This window comes from Columba livia, chromosome 7 (assembly GCF_036013475.1).
Source record: "Columba livia isolate bColLiv1 breed racing homer chromosome 7, bColLiv1.pat.W.v2, whole genome shotgun sequence".
NCBI classification, from domain to species: Eukaryota; Metazoa; Chordata; class Aves; order Columbiformes; family Columbidae; genus Columba; species Columba livia.
The window spans coordinates 15579024-15599157 of record NC_088608.1 but is presented as its reverse complement, the minus strand read 5'-3'; the positions used below and the strand labels follow the sequence as shown (position 1 = coordinate 15599157).

The following is a 20134-nucleotide window of genomic DNA, read 5'->3' as shown; positions in this document are numbered from 1 at the left end:
TCACAACAGTAACTGCGCTGCAGCTCAATAGCACAAGAGACAGGCAAAGCAGGACCATTCATCCTGCCAACGATTTTTGTTGGCACACCATGGCAATCCATTACAGATCAGGAAGTGTGTGCCCGCTGTTTTTAATCCCAGCTGCCAGCAAGAATAATCAAAAGCATCCAGTATGTCTGACGGCATCTCAGCACAACTGTAGGTAATAACATAAGAAATCAATAGCCAATTAAAACTGATCCACAGCATTTGATCTTTCATAGTGCAATGGGAACAGTAATTAATGGAGCTTCCTTGAGACAGTCACAATTCAAACTTCCTGCCAAGACTAATGTGGTTTCGTTTTAAATGGGCTTTGCTTCCTAGAGGAAAGGCCAGGTTGGTGTAGCCTCAGGGTGTTTTCTAGTCAGGTCACTTTGGCCTTCAGCATTCAAAGGATTTAGGAGTCCAAGTCCCAATAAAATAAAGAGAAAATGAGAAATGAAGTGTCTTCAGGGTCTTCATCTGTATTGATCCTATTCTCAAAAGGAACACAGATGTTTTCATTCAGGTCTGTGTAGTCCCCCAAGGTACAAAACAGGAAGAATTGCTACAGCAGTAAGGAGTCAGTTCTGGGAAAGCACCAAGCCCATGTGTTGGCTTGATGACACCCTAAAGGCAGAGCACAAGGCAGAGAAGTTCAGCGTATGCCTTCCGAGGAGAAACCTGAGACCAAGCCAGACGGCAAACGTGCATGACTTCGACATGACTGGAAGAGACCCATGGAAGTATGCAGAAGTTTTTTATGCCCTTCAGCTTGATGCACTATTTGCTGTGCTGTTCATGCACTTCTTGCCCAGTTTGCCTGTAAACTGGGGCTACCAGGAGCTAACTGAGATGACCAGATCCAAGCCCTATCATCAGAGCAGGCAGCTGGGATAAAGTCAGGCAGCCAGTTATCTTTTTTTGCACTGTGAATCCTGGTTTGCATGCATTCAGCCACAACGTGCATGCTCGAAAAATCACTTGGCAAATAATTGATTTATCAGCTGTAAAGAGGCGTGTGGAGACAGGAACAGTCCCCACAGGGCACATTGTGGGGCTCCTAATCCAGCTGGGCAGGAACTGTCCCCCAATAGCAGTCATTCAGGGCTCTGTACCTGGGCCAGTAGCAGGAGAAGCGATGCTGCACAGCTGATCTGCTGACGGACTTCTTGGCCACTCTCCAGGAGCAGTGGAAGCTCAACAAAGCCGAGACATGCCACCCCTCCGTTTCTGAAAGATGGGACCTATTTTTATCTAATGCTGCATTGATTATTCAATAAGAGAGGAGAGGGGGCAGGCAGCATGCGTGCATGTGTGCTGCTTTCACCAGTGGGCATTTCCGCAGAGGCTCAATGCGCCTGCTGAACTCCGGTGCAGTTCCAGCAGCACTCTGCAGAATGAGCACGTTGCTGCTGAGCAAAGAGCTGTGGGGTTTGGGCCTGGCTCTGAACTCCCTGCCTTTTTGCAGGGAAGAAGCTTGGCTTCCAGCACAGACAGAGCAGCACCTGGCCTTTCATAACGTGTCCTTTCAACTCCACACTCCTTTACAACATCCATCTTCATGCAGTTTCCCACTGTTGCAACAGGGATACGGAGATGTATTTTGTCACGAATAACCATATGGTGCTCTCTGCTCCAGTGGATCAATGTGTTTAGCATTTAATGAGGGCAACATAATTAACATTTTCCGATTGGGAAAAGAAATCCTTTTGCCTTGTGAACTGCATCTTGTGCTTTCGAAGGTGATACATTATAATCAGAATGATGCTTCCCTGTCACTAAACCCTGCACTGGAATCAAATGCCTGGTGCCCCTGGGTTAAGTTCCCAACTGTAGGCAGAGGCAGAAGCACTCACCTGCCTGTCACAGCTTCTACACCATGGCAGGAGATTCCCTTGTAGGCAGCTGGTAGGATCTCCCGCACGAGCTGCATAAATCGTGCTATCTAGTAAAGGCTGGAAAATATCCTCAGCTCTGTGCTAGGCTGTGTTTTTCCAACTGCCTTCTGTCCCATCACTCCTCCTACTACAGCCTTCATCCCTGGAGACGGAAGATCTCCTGGAGGTGGAAGGCTGTGGTCCATGACATGCTGTTGTGGCCATAGCAAGAGATGTTAACTCTGTAGTCAAAGATGAGGCCGCAGGGGGGTCGTCTCCCAATGCATAGTGGATGTGGCTGCTTTTGGTGTGTCCAAGCTCTGTAGGAAGTGATAAGCAGAGGAAAGAAGACATTAATGTAAAACCACATTAATCCAGCTCTGGGATGGCTTCTTAAAGTAGTGACTGATCATTTCTTCTCCTGGAGGGATGGCTACTTATCAAGAGAACTGTCTTTTAGACCCAGATATGACAATCTGAAAGCAAGAACACTGCAAACAGGCCCATGATCTAAGTTGCTAAACTTAAATTGCTAAACTTATTTGACCTGGAAGTTACTCCCTGAAGCAATGCTTTTCTTCCTGAACCAAGACCCACTGATGGCAGCCACAGTCTGAGTCCTTCTACGCCATGGCAGAGCTGAAGCCACAATACCCATATGACCATGCATTGCTTAGCTGAAGTTATTGAATAAGATTAAATAACACCAGGGATCATGTGCTCAGTAGTCCAGCCAGCACTTCACCTTCTCAGCAGAGGTCCAGCCAGCAAACAAACCCACAGCAATGATATTCAGGCAGGGCAAGTGTGGAGTGGGCAGCCATCACTACCTGCTGAATGCAGAGAAGCCTGAAGAGCCAATGGTCCAGGCGTTTACTATGCCAGGTGGGACAATTCACTCTGCTCAGCCATGGCCACATCATGAGCCTCCCTGTGTCCTACAAGGCTCTTCTCCAGACCTTTGCTGCAGGCTTAGCCAGTCTCAGTTCCTTTCACTGCTTTCATTCTTGCTCAGCATTGATGGATTCCGCAGGTGTGTTTGAACTCTTACCTACCTGTTTCAGGTTGCATCAGTGTTCACTCAGCTGGGTATCGCAGGCTCTAAAGGTCTTCAGCTCTGGTGGAAGAAACTTGTATACTCAGAGCAGGAAGGCAAAATTTTTGCTCTCTCAGAGATCCTACCTAGTAATATATCAGAAATGATGGACCCTTGTCCTCTTGGCTCCTACTGCCTTCCTTAATTTTGAATTGTGCTTCTGTGTAAGAGGTGAAGACCTTTGCAGGGGAAGAGGTGGGGTGGGAACCTGTGGAGACACTGCAGGGGAACAGAGAGGAGAGGCCGCAGCACCCAAGCTGAAATTCTCCTGGAAATCTCACAGAAATCCTGTGGTCTAAAATGAAAGATTTTGTCATGGCTGTGGAGGACAAAGCAGTGAAACACAGGCTGCACCATGGTGTGTCCCAGGGACACATGCCCACAAAAGCCTGGTCAAAGAGCACCATGAGCACCTTCTGCCTCACATCCTTGGGATGCCTTCCTACATGGCAGAAAGAGAAGATGCCCACATCTTGCTCCAACAAGGCAGTAGTAGCTATAACAATGCACATGCCAGCCTGCAACTTCAGAGGCACTTCCAGGTCCATTAGCTTAGCCAATGTGCCCTACGTTACCCTGGGGGGTGCTCTGCTAAGGGTGATCTGTACTCACCTTTATGTCCCTCCTAACTGGTCCCTGTTCCTCTTAATGTAAGAGCCCTTGGGTGGCTGGAGCAGCGTGGAGGGACTGGGTTCAGACAGAACCTGCATCCCTTAGAAAATGAAAAGCTCTGAAGCTATTCCCATTTGTTTTCTTACAGAATTTAATTTGCTAATAAAAGCAGAGAGGGAGGCACTTGTTCTACCTTCAATAAGCAAATGTCATGTTTTGATCATTATGGAACAAAGCATTTTGATTTAGCATTTAGAGATGACTGCTCATGCTGAGTATTTGAAATTCAGTGTCAGAATTGGAATACAACATTTAAAAAAAAATCAAGTCCAAATGAAACATTCTCACCTGTCTGAAAATATGTATGTATTTTTCCATTCTGGGGACAGCGTGAATTTTTCAAGTCTCACTCCAAACAAATGTGAAGTCAGATTTCCAAACCCTACACGAAACAGCATTGTCATCCAGCTTTGCCTTGAAAGAAATGTCCCAGGAATGGCTGAGAATCCAGTATGGCCACACAAGCAGCGCTTTGGTCAAAGTAACATTAGCTATAGGATAGGAAGTTTCAGGACTTAGACCTGGAAGACTGACTGCCATGGTGCGAGCATAATGAAATGGAAAACACGTGCTTTTTGTCTCCTCGCCATGAGTGTCCAACTGCAGGACTTCTGTCAAGGAATGTCTAGAAACCTGAAGGTAGAAAAGACCCATAAAATCACCCAGAGACCAGGGTGTGCATTTGGCCAGTGCTCTGTTCAATAACGACCTAAGAGTATCTGTCATGCACATGATGAGTGACTTTCACGTCTTATGCACAAAGTCTTTTTGTGATGTGGGGTGTTGCTGTCATCTCCATTTTAAATTTGGATTAAAAAGTTATCTAGAGGGTCTATATAATCCTAGCTATAAAGGGAGGAAGGGAAACTTTGAGAGAGCAAGGAGGTATATGGGTAACACCTGCAAGCCCTATCCCTCCTGTACTAGCATATTTATTAGACTCACAAATGGGATATGCTGTTGGAGATGCATGATTTCAGAAGCAGGGTTGTTCAGCCAGTGGAGCTCTAATCTTTATTTATTTATTTGCTTTTTCCAAGAAAAAGCAAATTTATTGCTATTCATTTATTGCTGCCTGCATAGCTAGAGACTGCCCTTTAATCCTCTGCTCTATCTTGCATTGTGAATTAAATACCACAGGAATACAAAAGCCCTTAAGGGCACAACATCCATTTTGCTGTAGCTGTCCACAGCCAGATGAGTTTACAGGAGTGCTTTTGTTCATGGTTTATCTACTGCCCGAGCGAGGATTTCTCTAGGTTTTACTTTACCTATTTTTGCTGTTATTTCTTGTTTTGTTTTGGGTTTTTTTTTGTCCCAGTTTTCAGGAAGGGTATAAACGTGCTACTCTGGGCAGAGCAGGAGAAAGTCGTGGTGGTTGGTAGCTCTTATACTTACAGCTGAAAAATACTGTGGCATTTCCAGAGTGATGGTGTTGCTGTGTGCGGTTCCCAGGGTCAGCCCAGCTCCTCTGTCACAGATGGCATCCTGCAGACAGCTGATGCTGCTTTCCCATTGCAAACAAACCATGTGGGAGTGCTGAACAAAAAGGGATTTCCTGTAACTTAGGCACCTCCTATCAGCTCCTTAATTTTGCTAGTCTTCCTCATTTTTGACCTTACCAGCTAAGCCCTACAGGATCCAGCCTGTGTGTTGTAGGGGAACATGAGCGAGCAGAGGACATGGCTGAGGATGGCTGCTCTGGGATGAAGACAACACCTCGCAGAGAAGCTGGCATCTGCCTCGCAGCCATAAAAGGTCCCCAAATGCTCCTACAGCATACTGCCCCTAACCCCCACCAGCTCCACAAGCCCTACAACAAGCAGTCCTACCTGTCCTCTCAATTCATCCCTCTGGATAAAGCATTCCTCCTTGTCCAGCTACAAATGCTTTGTATGTAGTATGAACTGCTCCTGCTTCTGAGGGGAACCCATAGCATGCTATGCACACAGGAATCACTGCTGCATACTTGTGTTACATTAACTCATGATGTGCTGCAGTGTCACGACCTGGAAATTGTCTCTTGCTGAAATAGCTCAGCAGTATACTGCAAAATCACAGTGCTGCCTGGAGGAGAGACGCTGCCGGCTGTCACACCAAGCTCTCCCATCAGTGGTAAAGAGCTGCCTCCTTCCCTCGGCTCTCCACGCTCTGCCTCAGCATGGCGGGGGGCAAGGTCTGCCATGATCGCTCGCCTCACAGTAACTGTGAGGACCTTCTGAGATGGCAGCATGCTGGATCTGTCTTCCACCTGGCAGGGCTCCTGCAGAGTCTGGGGGTGGGTGTTAATGGCTGCAAAGTGCTTGGGGTGCAGCGTAACCACCCGCCCAGATGGGACCTGCTGCTCCCATTGCTCTTCCAGATGGAGCAGAGGAGGCAGGGCAGGAGAAGGGCTCTCCCTGCCTTTGTGGTGGGTCCTGGCTCACCTGGGGCTGAGGAAGCTTTGAGGCAGAGCCGTCCTTGAACCCCAGCTTGCATGAGAGGAGACAAGCCATAATAAGCACAATGTTTGCCAGTTAGTCAGCAGTTGAAGGCTTGGGGGCCAGCCTGTTTGTCCTGTCAAAGACCCAAAATGAAAGAGTCCTTACCTCCATAAAATACCTCCCCAAGACAGCTGGGAGCAGCTTTTGTGTTTACACTGGTGGGGGCTCTGCCCAGGTGGTGGAGGTCTCACCCTTTGTGGGGCTCAGTTTCAGTTTTGCTGGAGTCATGGCCCCTGTGGCCTGAGGAAAGCCAAGCATGATATACACAGCAGTGTGCAAGCTGCCTGCCAGCTGAGCCCCATTACAGCAAATACACTTAAAGGGTGATGGGCAGAAGAATGAGTGTTTTGTCTTCCCAGAGCCATGGGCTCCTTGGTGGCACGTCATCCAGTAGTCAGCAGTGCTCAACACAGTCCAGCCGTGCAGCCGCCCAAGTTCTGCCAAGGCAAAACACAGCCCAGCTTTGTACATATTTAATCAGTACTTCAGATAGTAAAAAAAGTGCATGGAGAATGATTGATAAGAAAATGCCCAATTATAATCAGCTAATTATTTTTTCCATATGCTAAGCATTCACTCAAGCTCTAATCATTGTGAATACATTTTCACTTTATGCTATGTGTCATTCAATGCTGGACATTTCTCAGCTTGCACACCCTCCTTCTACAGTTCCAGCATTATTCAGAGGAGACCTTTGCTAGATGTCTTGTGGACTGGAGACACCTTGCTCACTGGTCCAGTGTCTTGCAACTACCACAAATGTCTAAAAGACAGCATCGGAGGTCCCAGGATATCCTTTACTTGGTCTTCTGTATGCAGGATAGATTGTCCAATGAGCTCTTGAAACATGTTGGAAACAAAATTTGTATTTTGGAAAGCAAAGGTAACATTTATGAAGGAGTCTATAGTTCCTGTTTGATTTTGTCTGAAAGCAAAGAATCCCTGAAAATCTGTATGTAGCGGTAGTTTGTATGAAAAGTGACTTTGCAATGAAAGTATTGCTGAGCTGAAGAAAAGTATAATGTAAGGATAATGGACTCCAGAAAAGCAGCGGCAGCAGCCTCAGGGGACCAGAGCAGGGAGTGTCTCTTGGGAAGGGAATCTGAAGGATAAAAGAGCTGCAAACAGCTCGTGGCTGACAAAAGGGATGATACTAAAAGCACAACAGCAAATTGTGCCTGTGCGGGGAAAGGCTCAGAAGCGTGGGAAGAGAGCGCTGAGGCTGCATCAGGAGCTCTTTGAGGGCCCAAAATCAGAAGCTACAATCACACAAAAGACAGAAAGAACAGCCTACAACTAATGAAAAGTCTCTAGAAATCACATAGGCATGGGGAGCTGTCAGAGCTGAACCCCAGGATGACCATTCGGAGATACAAAAGGCAACAAGAAGTGGGTCCATAAGCATGTAAAGTAAGAGGAAGAACAAGGCAAGTCTGGGAGCTCATATAATATTTGATACAAAACAGGCCAAAGAGTTAAATGTTGCCTTTGTTTCACTCTTCAAAGCTTAACTGAAATAATTTTAATGAGGAGAAAGGAGCCCAGGGCAGAATCAGAAAAGAACAGACTCAAAAATATTCAAACGAGTTAGCTCTGTCCTTGTCAGCATGTCCTAATGAACTTCAGAGGAAGCTGCAGGAGCAGTATCTGACCCATGAGCATTTTGTCATCGGGAACTTGGGGAGGATGCAGGAGGTGCCAGGCAGCTGGGGAAATGGAAGCAGAGTACCTAGCTTTAAATAGAATCTCTGTCTTAAGGTAAATGAAGAACAAATCAATTTAACTGATTCATGGAAAGATATTAGAATAATTTTTTTAACTAACAAATTGATGAGCATGAGAGTTTAACCGTATCTAATTTGGGAAGGTAATAGTCCTAGCAGCCAAGAAGAAACAGTCAATTTGGTATGCCATGACTGGGGCAATGCTTCTGGTGCTTTGGCTTAAGATTCTCCTTAACAAACCAGAGAAATATGGCCTAGATTAACTAACTATAACGCAGGTGTACAGCCAATCAAAAAACAGCTTTTTCAGTAGGCATCAGTGGTGTACTATAAGCTGGAAACATGTTTCAAGTAGGACTGTTTTGGAGTCTGCTCTCTTCAATATTTTTATTAATGGCTTAGATAATGAAATAGAAAGTGCTGTTATGAAATTCACAGATGACACCAGGCTTGGAAAGGCTGCAAACACTCTGGAGGATCAGATCAGCATTTGAAATGATCTTGGAAAATTGGAGAAATCAACAAGATGGAATTGAATAAAGAGAAGTGCAAAGCGCTACCCTTAGGAAAGAGAAATCTGAATCCCAAATGCAAGCTGGGCCAGCAGTCACACTGCCCAAAACAGTGATTCTGTGACATACCAGTTTATTTCATCAGGGTATCAAAAGCAAAGTGGAGTGTATAGTGCTGATTCTGCACCTCTCTGCTCGGGGGGGTCCACTTGCAGAAAAGGGAGATGAAATGAAGAGGTTCTGGAGATGATGAACAGGAGTGAGGAGATTACCTGATTCCTCACCTGATCAATTCTGATGTTTACGTCTCCTCTCCCACATCAGCTCAAGGGCAGAGTACCACTAGTGCCACAACTTAAGTTTAACTATGAGTCTGTTTATCCCCACTCCCTGGTTCTCCCTCTTCCCCATTGCCCGCAGAGCACAGCTCTGCAGCCTTGAGTTTCAGGCACTGGGAGATTTAAAGATGCTATGTTGTTGAAATAATTTGTCATATTCAGCTGGAACTGACCCTGCCACAATGTTGAGGGATGCCAGACACAGTTGTCACTTTCCCTTCCTGTAGTTGCAGGAAAAGGTCCCTCTGGCTCTCTTTTTTCAGTTTATGACCAAGGACTATCTTGCATCATCGATGAGGGATAAAGTACAGGGGTTTGCACTGAAAAGCAGTATGGGTTGGAAGGGTCCAGTGGGAACTCAATGACTCATCTCCCACATATAGTGAGGTACTTGTGAAGCTGGAGTGAGGCAGAGATTCATGATTCTTTCTAAAGCACTTTTGGCATGATTTCATGAGGACTATGGGAATTTTGGAAGTGGCGTGGCAACCTAACTCAAGCAAACCCAAAGCACAGAGCAAAAGTCAGTAGACTTTACTGTACTACACCAGAAACCTATGGCTGGGGAATTGAGCTGAGACTAAAGAGACCATTTTTGTCTAGGTATGTCCCCTACAGTGTGCAGGGAAACAGCACTCTCCTGGCTTTGTTTTCACACCCTTCCTTATGGTTGGCTACTGATGGAGGCAGTATGCTGTGACAAACAGAATCCTTGTCTGTAGAGCCACTTTCCTGCTCTTAGATTAGGACAAAAAGCAGATCAGGATGGAGCATATAGGATGAGATTAAGGCAAAGATGTAACTGAGGGCTGAGCTGCTGGAACTTTGGAAACAAAAGTGGGGAAATTTGCCACAAAAGCTGAATGAATTCACAGAAAGGGAGAGGTTTGTGCAGACAATGGTGTCAATAGAAGGAAAGGCCTGTTATCTCCCAGGAGGACTGGTTTGCCTTGGCCTGAGCAACTGCTGCTGTGGGTGCAAACATTAGGCTTTGATCACAGCTGCCACAATCTTCCCTTGACACCCAGCAATGAAAGCAACAGAAGCAGGCTAAAGCATGGCAGCTGTCTGGCTGAGGTGAAACTGCATTTGGAAAAGAAACTGAAGGGAAAAGTGCTGCTGAAGGTGGAAACAAGAGGTGGCAGCTCAGGTGGCAGGACTGGGGCTTTATGAGAAGCAGGACAGAGTAACTGGAATGGGCTGTGATTTTTCCTCCTGTAGATAATGCGACAACACAGGGGCAATGTACCGTTAGCAGAAACCTTGTTTTGGTGGTTTCTTTATTGGCAAACAGGAGGAACAGTTCCTGCCCCAATAATTTACCTGTCTCTTTCAAGAAAAATGCATGGCAAGTGTTAGAATAGGAGGAAGGATAACTAGAAGCTGAAAGTCCTGGTGAAAAGATCGCTTAGTGGCAGATTCTGACAGTGTGCAGTTGACTGCTTGTTATTTCTGTGAAAATGCTGCTCTAAAGCTGCCTTAGATTGGAGGTTCACAACCAATCGGGTTAACCTCACAGGATGGTGGTATGCCAGCTGACCCTCACCCATCCAGAGTCCTTGATACATCTAGGTTTTACTCATGTTCTTCCAAAAGCCCTTCTAGGCATTGGGCTGAGGACTTCTCTCTTGACCAGTCTTGCCACAGGCCCACTGCTGGCAATGCACCTCTGCCCTGACTAATCCCAAGAGACAAGGGCCACCTGCACACAGCCCATATGTGTCCATCCTCAGCACCCAGAACACTTCCTTGCACAGAGACAGCCCATGTGGATCATGATGTGGTGTGGGCAAGTATCAGAGAAATTCTACAATGGCATGAGCCTTACCTCTGGGCTGATACTCACCCTTGGTCCTGCTCCCCTTTCTTATTCTTGCATTTTAAGAGTCCAGAAGCTCGGGGTTAGTTGTGGCAATCAGTAGAACATGGAAATTAAACTGCTTTCACCAGTGCTAGCTCTGTTGCAGACTGCACCTTGGTCATCTGGAAAAGAAACAGTCCAGTTATTCTTGCTCTGGGATGAAAATGAGCAAGAGGGTGGGGGGTAAATGGAAGAGGTAAGTCAGCAGTTGTCAGCTTGCCCTCCTAGGTGCTGTGGGCATGGACTGGTCAGGTATGGCACTGCACTGACATGACCCTTGCCTAGCAAACCTGCGCTGATGTTGCTTTAAATCCAGTCCAGAACCAGGCTCTGTGCTCTTTGGGGGCTGGGTCACTTGCTGGGATATTTTTGCATAAGAGCAGTGGTTAGGTGCTGGGTACTCTCCCACATATAATTAATGAAAGGAAGCATCAGATACCAGTGTAAGCAATGTGTATGGTTTTGGTATAACCTATTGCCATGGTATTGTTGTGTTTGCCTGTGCTGTGAAACACAAAGCAGCTTCTCAGCTCTGGGAAATAACCCCTGCACCCAGGATAATCACTAGTCCCTCCTGCCTGGGGAGGGACTGACCATGATCTGACCTGCTGGATGGACTCAATAACAATAAAGCCGCAAGAGAGAGACCAAAAAAGGCTAATATATGGAGAGAGTGAACACAGTGAAAAGAGATCAATATGGTTTCCTGTACATGTTGTTCCAGATTCAGCATGTGTTAATTCAGAGCACTGCACTGAGTTAGCCCTACTGTGTTAGCTCAGAGAGACTGTGTCTTGTTCTGGAAACAGCACAGCCACATCCATGTGACAATGAAAGCAGAGACATTAGAAATTTTTTTGTAGACTTTGCTGTCAGGTTAATGACCCCATAACATAATATGGGCTGTCTCCAGCTCCAGAGCCATCTGGGGAATCTTTTCGTGGCAGAAGCCAGTGCAAGTAGAAATGTCGAAGGATGTAACAATGGCCCAGGCTCCATCTAGCCAGCTGCCCTGTTTCCATCAATGGCCACAAATAGACATATGAGTGAAATAAGAACAAGAAAGTGTATATAATAGTTCTTCTGAATACTTCTTCCAGCATTCAGCAATTTTCAGCTGAAGGAATTTCTTCTAATGCTGGTCCAGACAGGTCTTTACATGAGAAAATGGGAATGAGAACAGCACATCTTCAGTGCCCATGTTCCACAGGAGTTTCATTTCACCAACGCCACAAACAAGGGATTTCATGGACCCAGCAACAATCTGGACCACCAACACATTTGTGCATGAAACTCAGAGAGTTTCCTTCCAAAGAGGATGGTTTTCACAGAGGATCTATTGAGAACAGATTTTGTGAAGCAGAAAAGGGCAAGATAAACTTGGGAGGAGTGGAAGGGACCAGGCCACTACCAGAATACATCTGAATTTCTCATGTAGACATTTTTGCACTGAAAAGAGAGAACTACAAAGAGAAAAGTTCACACCAAGCTGCTGTCTTCTTCACATACACAGGATTTGGTTTATGGAATAATTGCTTTCAGCTGGACACTTATAGTTAAATATAGTTATTCCTGAAGGATTTCCCACTTGAGTCTGGCCTTTAACTGGAAAGTTTCATCTCTGTAAAAAAGAACAATCCTCAAGGGATGGGTGTTTCTGGAAGTGGACACACAAAGCTGAACATAGGAATTCCGATCCTAATTTATCTCAGGCAAAGAAAATTTGTTTTGATGGGACCATTAAGCGTCCTACAGCATGATATAAACTGGTGGACTCTTGCTTACACTTGGCATTTACTCTTGCAAATTAATCACTGTTACTTCCGCCTTTCTGCCCACCCCTCCACTTGGTTCCTTTTTAATTTTACAGCTTCCTGAGCTTGACACTGGGAAATCAATAAGTAATTTAGAACCAAGTAAATACAGACAAAAACAAGTTATTTTGTACTTTTATAAATATTTGGAAACCAAAATTATCTAAGAAAACAGGTGCTCAGTTGACTCGGCAACCCATCCATCAGTATCACACAGTTAATTGCATAAGATCATAAACATTTATAATTAGAAGGCAAACAAACAAGAATTTTATAAACAGCCCTCTTGAATCAGTCTGCACATTAAATATTTGTGATAAGGCAATTAAGAATAGATTTACAATCCTGGCTCAGTGTTTCGTACTTTGGAGAATGGATTTGATTCTGTGGAGAATGTTCAACAGCCAAGGAGAAAACATTAGATTTCAGCTCTTTTATCTGAGGCTTAAAGTGGTCTCAGAGAAACATCGGCTCTGTCATTGATCAGAGTAGAATTTCATTCATTACAGATCAGACAGCTCATTTAAATATATGTCTAATGTCCCTTGTCATGGGCTGATCCACTTCAGGCATGCTTCAAAGCTCTGTCTCCTTGGCAAGATCTGCAGGCTTTGCTCTTCTACGCATATGCTTTCAACAGGCAGGCAAGAGAACTGCTCTTCCTGGAAATGTTTCTGATAGTCTTGATCCTGATCAAAATGGTGAAGCCATTGTTATTAAGAACAATGAAGCTATCCAAGTGTTAACTCACCCAGTCCTAGCTGCTAGTCTGGTTTCAGTTACATGGGACACCAAGGCACTTTCCCAACAGATTGCTGCAAAACAAGGAGACTCAACCCCCACACCCCATTCAGCATAAATCCTCCTCTTTAGTAAAGCTGGTTAATTACATTAATGTGTCCGCTGAGCCAATCTACATGAGATGTTGCAGCTTCCTCCAGCCTCAGTGGAGAGCAACACAGTGTTGCAGTCACTGCTGGACCTAGTGCTTTCCTAGCCAAAGCCTAGGAGCTTGAATAATAGCAGAGCTTAATACTCAAGTGCAGTCATCATCTAAACAACTTCTAACATTATTTAATCCTTCAGGCCTCTTGCAGGGTTGGGGAGGATGACAGGGACAGGTGGGAAGTGAGCCGATTGCTGGACGGAAGGGCCTGAGCTGCTCATTGCTCTTTCAGATGTGGAGACCATTAGCAGTCAGGTGTCCTACAGCCCAGTGCCATCCCCTGGACATGAGCTCTGGAATATGCAGATGGGTGGCAGGACATATGCATTACGTGCATACTCAGCGCACGTACGGCATAAGCTCATCTGCCATTTCTTTCAACCGTGTTGTGTTTGCCCTTGGAAGGGAGCAATGATGTACGATGAGGTACCTGCTCTGCAGATGAGCAAAACTTTGCCCAGGATGACAAACCATTTGCAGGTATAGACAGACCCTCTGTTTTTTTCTCGATTGCCGCCTCTGGCCCCTGATGCTGTGTGTGTGGGGAGCGACTCGGGCTGTGCACGCACATGACGCTGGTGCAGCAGACGTCAGCAGCACGTCAGATCCAGCTACACCCCCTCCAAACACGCCGTTAGCTGGGTGAATCATGCCTATGCAGCATGCAAAACTAGTCCAGCGATAGATAAACCCTGGGCATTTATTGGTAAACGATACTGTTTTGCTCTAAGAGCGTAACTCACTCTGCTGCATTTACCATCCATTTATTGATTGCTGAGATAAAGCTGTAATCCTTTTAATTCAAGGAAAAAGGGACCCAGCCGGGCAGGAGCACTGGTGCTGTGCCAGTTGGTAATTGAAATACATGATTTATCATGGAATAAACACCGGCTCAGGGAGAGCTGAGCTAACCAGCTAGCTGGGGGCAGGATGCTGGGGTAGGTTTATGGTTCTTTCTAAAGTTTTGCTTCTGTTTTACGTTTATTTCTTTCCCCCTTCCCTCCATCCAGGTCTAATAATACATGAAGGGCCCTCGGTTTACCGGATTTTTAAACGGTGGCAGGCGGTCAATCAGCAGTGGAAAGTGCTGAACTATGACAAAACAAAGGACATGGAGGAACAAAAAACAGGGACCAGGACAAATCAGCGCCCTTCGTCCCAAACCACCCACTCGTCCTCCACTGGTGGTACAGCCACTAACTCTGCTCCGGCCGACAGCGCGGCACGGGCTGCTGGCCACGCCACAGGCACCCTCTCTGACCACCACTGTGCTTACACCATCCTGCATATACTCAGCCACCTGAGGCCTCACGAACAGAGGAGTCAGTCTAGTAGTAACAGAGAGCTCGTCATGAGGGTCACGACGGTCTGAGCCGAGGAATTCAGGAGGCCTTAACACGAAGCGGAGGAGACAAAGAACTCATAAAGCAGAGAAGCATGGTGTGCCTTTTTCTTTCTCTTTCTTTTTTTTTCCCCCCCTCCTTTCTTTTTCTTTTCTGGTAACTGCACAAGATATAAGAGGCGGCACCTGGCCAGCTGAGGAAAAAAAGCAGGTGGAGGGAGAGCTGCACACTCATGCTAAAGAGGTTAATGTTTTCCAGCCAGTTAAAACAAAAACAAAAAAATTAAAAAAAAAAAAAAAAAAAAAGACAAAAAGAAAAAGAAAAAAAACACACAAATCACAAAAAAAAAAAAAAAAAAGAAGAAAAAAAACAACAAACAAGTGCAATACAGACTACAAACTGAGTAGGCAGAGTTCTGGGGAAGCAGAGGAACAGATGGTTTAGCATGTCTTACAAATCCTATTACCTGGAATAGGTAACGCTCTGTACACACCCCCCTACACACACGCACGTGCACACAAACACACACACAGTGTGAGATTTATAAAAACAAGGAAGGGAATGAAATATTTGGAGTATTTTTATTTTCCAGACTGTGATTAACCAGGGCTATGTGTTGTTTTGTTTCATGAATCACTTTGGAGCCTTGTTTGATTTACCATAGGATACCTGAAGTGAAATGGCTGGGGATTTTTCAGTATTGATTTACAGAAAGAGAGATTGAATCATCTCACCAAGAAAAACTAACAAAACCCAGGCATACCCAGATTTCACCAAAAAAATCCAGGTTTTTTCATAATGTTCCTGACAAGGGGTTTGTGAGGGTGGAATTGGGAGGGGGGTGGGTACTCCATGACCTTTATTCAACGTATAGGCATTTTTGGCAAATTTTGTACAAACGCTCCGCAGGTGTTTCAAGCACAAGTACTGGTGTGATTTATGACTTCATAACCCCAAATCCAGCATCCAAATCTTGCCACTCACACACCTCATTTTCCATGCAGACATTCCAGGTTAATTTCCTTCCATTTTACTCCGACTGCAAGAAGCTGACCCATCTCAGTGGGTTTCTGCTTCCTCGCTGATTCAGATCCTCATGCATCAGAGATGTACATTTTTTTTCTTAATTTTTTTTTTGTGTCTGTATCCCTGCTGCTCCATTTGCAACAGTCTCACTCAGTCTTGTAGGCTGAGCCTTTCACATCCAGTCTGTTAGTTTATTACAGAGTCTATTCCATTCAATCATTCAAGAGAGAGTTAGTGTGAAGAGGGAGCACAGCTGCTGATCAAATACGTAACACTTCTAATAAGTCTCCTTCTCGGAGATATATCCTCGAAGGTACCAGTTGCTCTTCAGGAACATTCTCTTTCAATGCACAATGGCTGAATCATTTGTGGATATTAAAGGGACACTGTCAAGTACTTTTTAAATAGTTTTTAGGATTTGGGCTTTTTTTACTCTCCATTGTTTGTAATATTCTCTTACAAGCTTGAAAATAAAATTTCTTTCCCTACCGATTTTGTCCTTTTCCATTTGGGCACGTACCGTTCTCTCCACTCACCCCATTTCTTTCACCATCTCCGTCCTTCTTCTCCCCACCTTCTGTGACAGGAGGAAGTCCATGTTACTGATTTCCTCCAGCTGTCCTTGCTCCATGCAGGGTATGTCCCAACTCTACAGGGTTGAGCTGTTTTGCCAGTGCAACTGCCACAACGGAAGTGTAAGAGCAGAAACCCTAAAAATATGGAGATCAGCTAATTGAGCAACAGCTCAGCAATCCCAAAACAATGAGGCCATAGTTCACTAAGCCTGAACCCAGCTCCCCCCACAATGAAGATAAGGACTTCGGCCACACTACATCCATTTTGCAGAAGTGCTGAGCAAGGTTGCACAATGGCTGTGCCTGATTGGCCTCTGTCATCTTACCAGTACCTTACCAGTAGCTTCTACTGGAGCCAGGGCAAACACGAGCCAGCAGCTCCTTCAGCAGCGAGGCCATCATGGTCAGGTGTTTCTGGACTGGGGAATGTGTCCAACTTCAGCCTCCGGGTTTGAACTCATCAGCCATTCTGCAATGTTGAGGATGGAGGTTAGCGTCTTAAGGCAGGTTGTATTTTTCACCTCAGTTACTTGACAGTGTCCCTTTGAATATCAGAATGCAACAGAACAGATACTTCTCTGGCAGAGAATGTGGGAGGTGAAACACTGGCCAAGAAAGCTGACTTACTGAGGACCCATGTGAAACAGCATGGTTTCTGAGGCCACTGTACCTTTATCTGACCAATCTTACTATCTACCAAAGAATGCTTTTGGCAGAGGGAGGGAAGGGATATTGGTGGGAGGAGGGAGATGGAAGGGGAAATTCCAATCGTCTCTAAAAGCAGCTACCCCCAGAATGAAGGTGTCGCAACGAACTGCCTCTGGAAGAACAGCTTCTGATCCACAGTAGAGAGAAACCTGGCCAAAGCCAGCAAACACAGCAGCCTCTCACACCCATGCCTGTCCTGGAAGCTGTCCTCGTTCCAAGAGATGGGTGATTGTGGTGGTTTTGGGAAGGGGGAAGCATAAACAGACAAAGGAACAGCTGTCAGACATTATGTTGTTTCCCTCCCTGCCCTCTGCTCATTTGATATGGAGATGTCAAATTCCTTTAATTTGGCTAATGGCTAAAAGTTTATGAGGTCAGAAGCACAACTTGCTGTGAAAGAGTGGTGTGATCTAGTCCTCAGCATATAGGACTCTGCATACTCTCACTCGAGCTCTGCCACTGACTCTGTAGCCTTGGGCTGTTTGGCTCAGTCCCCCTCTCCACGCAAAGGGGGAATAACAATACGTACCTACCTCACAGGGGTGTTGTGAGAATCCACGTTGGTAAAGCCTGTTGGAGCGCTAAGTCTACCACTCGTAGTCACGAAGCGTGTGGTGGGGGTGAGCAGCGCTGCCCTTTTGCTGGTTACAGTCCGAATTCACTCAGCGGGAGTCCCAGCGGCCCTCTCCTGCTTGGAGATCCTCCTCGGTCCGAAGCGGAGGGTGTCGTCCGAGTGCCCTCTCCTCCATTGCATGACATTTTAAGCAGCTGTGAGGTGCAGGGTAGTGACAGACATGGAAGTCCTACTTGACCAGGGATTTGCTACAACGTTTTCTATATCTGTGGGGTTTGTTGGTTTGGTTTTTCCATATATTGTGCTTAGAAATAAACTTTCCACTTAGGGCTGGCGGTTCGGGGTCTCTTCTGTTGCATGGCAATGTATACAAGTCTTATTGTCTGTCTTACTGTGCAAATGATCCCGCAGCCCAGTTTCAGAGATGGGTATGGTCTGAGCCTCCTCATAGCGGCATAAGACTCAAAAGCCTGTCTAGACTGTTTAATATTTAAACAACACTATGAATTGTCGATTGTATGTGTTCTGTGCAATACAAAGCATGTCATTAGCTGGCTTGTTGGGCAGAGGGGCTAAAGGAAGGTCAAAACTTGTTGAAAGAGCTTCATATATGTGCCAGCATGGAGCTGAAGGGCTGCCACCAGCAAAGCAAACTCGGGGAAGCCATTGGAAACTGTTTTCAGAACAGTTTATTCCAGAACAAGGTACTTCTGAGTTTATGAACTTATAGGCTGCCAGCCTGAGAGAACAAGTGCAAGTTTAGTGTGGGGTTTGGGGTTTTGGATTCTCTTTTTCTTTCCTCCCCAAAGTACTGATGGCAGAAATACTGATGAGAGTCTCTTCCTTCCATAGCCCAGTTCTCTCACCTTCCACAACCTCCTTGTGCCGTCCCCTTTGTGCTACTATGCAGGACTTTAAAAGGTGCAAATAGAGACAGTATGCTCCTGAGACATGCAAAATATGTTGTATATTGGGGAATTCTAGCAGACAGAAGAGGTGGGGCAGAGCTATGCTGCAGGAGGCATCTCTTCTTCCCCACCGCTTTCCTCTAGTCTGGTCTGCTGGATTCCTGAAGAGACATTCTCTGTATTTTATTATAAAGCTGACAGGTCAGATTCCACCAACAAACAAAGCTTACAGAATTTGGCAGCTGTTTCTCCCAGTGGAGAAAATTCCAGGTCCTATCACTGTGGAGACCCATCAGTTCTTGGGCTTTGTGATCCTCCAACACCCTTTGGGAGTGGTCAGTGTGGAGGACTGTGTTCAGCCATCATCAGAAATCGTGTGTGTGTGGTCCTGGTCAAGTCTTGTGATTTCTGCTAGTCCCCTGATTTTCTGTCACTTTTGACAGGTCTTTCTGGTAATGCTCTTCTGGTTATGTTCTTCAGAGGTGTTTTGTTCTGTGTCAGTTGCCAATGCTATTCTTGCCTACTGAAACATGAGTGCTGGCCTCCAGCTCCCTTCTTGCCATCCAGTCTCTTGCTAAATATCCACTGCCAAGTCCAGGCTCTTTTCCTCTGTGCCTGCAATGGCCCAAGCACATGCACTAAGCCAAGGGCCGTCAGAGAACATAGGGACCGTTAAGAGTCTGTATTATAGTCAAACTGCATAAGCATCAGTCGGTCCTCTTTGATATATATTCACTTTGCCAGTCTCAGTGCCTGCTCTTAATTGGTTGCCACAAAAAACCCTATAATGCTAGCAAAACCCATATACCCAGCTAACACTTGGTTTTCAATTTCAAACATCAGAAGTGACAGACTGTTTTTCAAGTAAATCAGGTGTGTTCCCTGTTGTGGTTTCCCAAGCAAGGTGCTGGAGATGTCCATGTCTTACCTTCCCACGATCGATGACCCAAGGAAAGAGCAAGTCAGCAGCATAGATTTGAGTCAAGAGAGGCATTGGCTGTCCACTGCGTTTTTATTCCAGAAGACAGCACTACTCATGCCTGCCAGGTCCCTCATCCTTCTCAAAGCCTTTGTATCAGCAGCAGTAAAATGTCAGAGCCAATGCCTGTAGATGGAGGACAATTCTGAAGACTTTCCAGTTCTGAAGGCCATCCCCTGCCCATGTGTGGTGGTCAGTTGTTCAAGCATCTTTGCTCAAAATAATCTTTCTTCTCTTGAGGAAAACAAAGAGAAGTACTGCTACTCTTCAGTGTAGGAGGAGGCTGCACCATTAGCACTTCCAACCTGTGGTTCATCCACCAGGACTTCAGCACATCTCCTTGTGAGAACAAGTGGCCAGAAGACCTATTCCTTCCTCTTACTATTAAGTGTCAGTCAAGCACTTGGAGAGAAATAATCACCAGTGCAATTGCCTTAGTGACTAGTGGCTGAGTATCCTGACCTCCCTTCCACTATTCATCTCACCTTTGACTGCTCCTCCTCATTCCTGAGCCAACAGATCCCTCATCCCCTCAGCCATCCCTAGGTTCCTGTCCTTAAGATCTCCTGAACAGATGGACACAGGGTTCCTCACAGACTAGTTTTAGAGTCTTCTACATCCTTCATGTATCCAGGCAGGCAAATTCGCTTAATTGACAGACAAATATTTGCATC

At 45.7% G+C, this 20134-nt stretch overlaps 1 protein-coding gene across 2 annotated transcripts in view; it reads left to right on the top strand.

Annotated features, from left to right (window-relative positions):
* The window catches only part of MARCHF4 (membrane associated ring-CH-type finger 4), a 99339-nt gene extending 84313 nt beyond the window's left edge, over window positions 1-15026 (top strand). For both annotated transcript variants that reach the window (XM_065070668.1, XM_065070667.1), the window contains exon 4: window positions 14358-15026. In XM_065070668.1, coding sequence (XP_064926740.1) covers window positions 14358-14719 — 362 coding nt within the window. In that variant the 3' untranslated portion in view covers window positions 14720-15026. The remainder of the gene's footprint in view (window positions 1-14357) is intronic.
* The last annotated feature ends 5108 nt before the right edge of the window (window positions 15027-20134 follow it).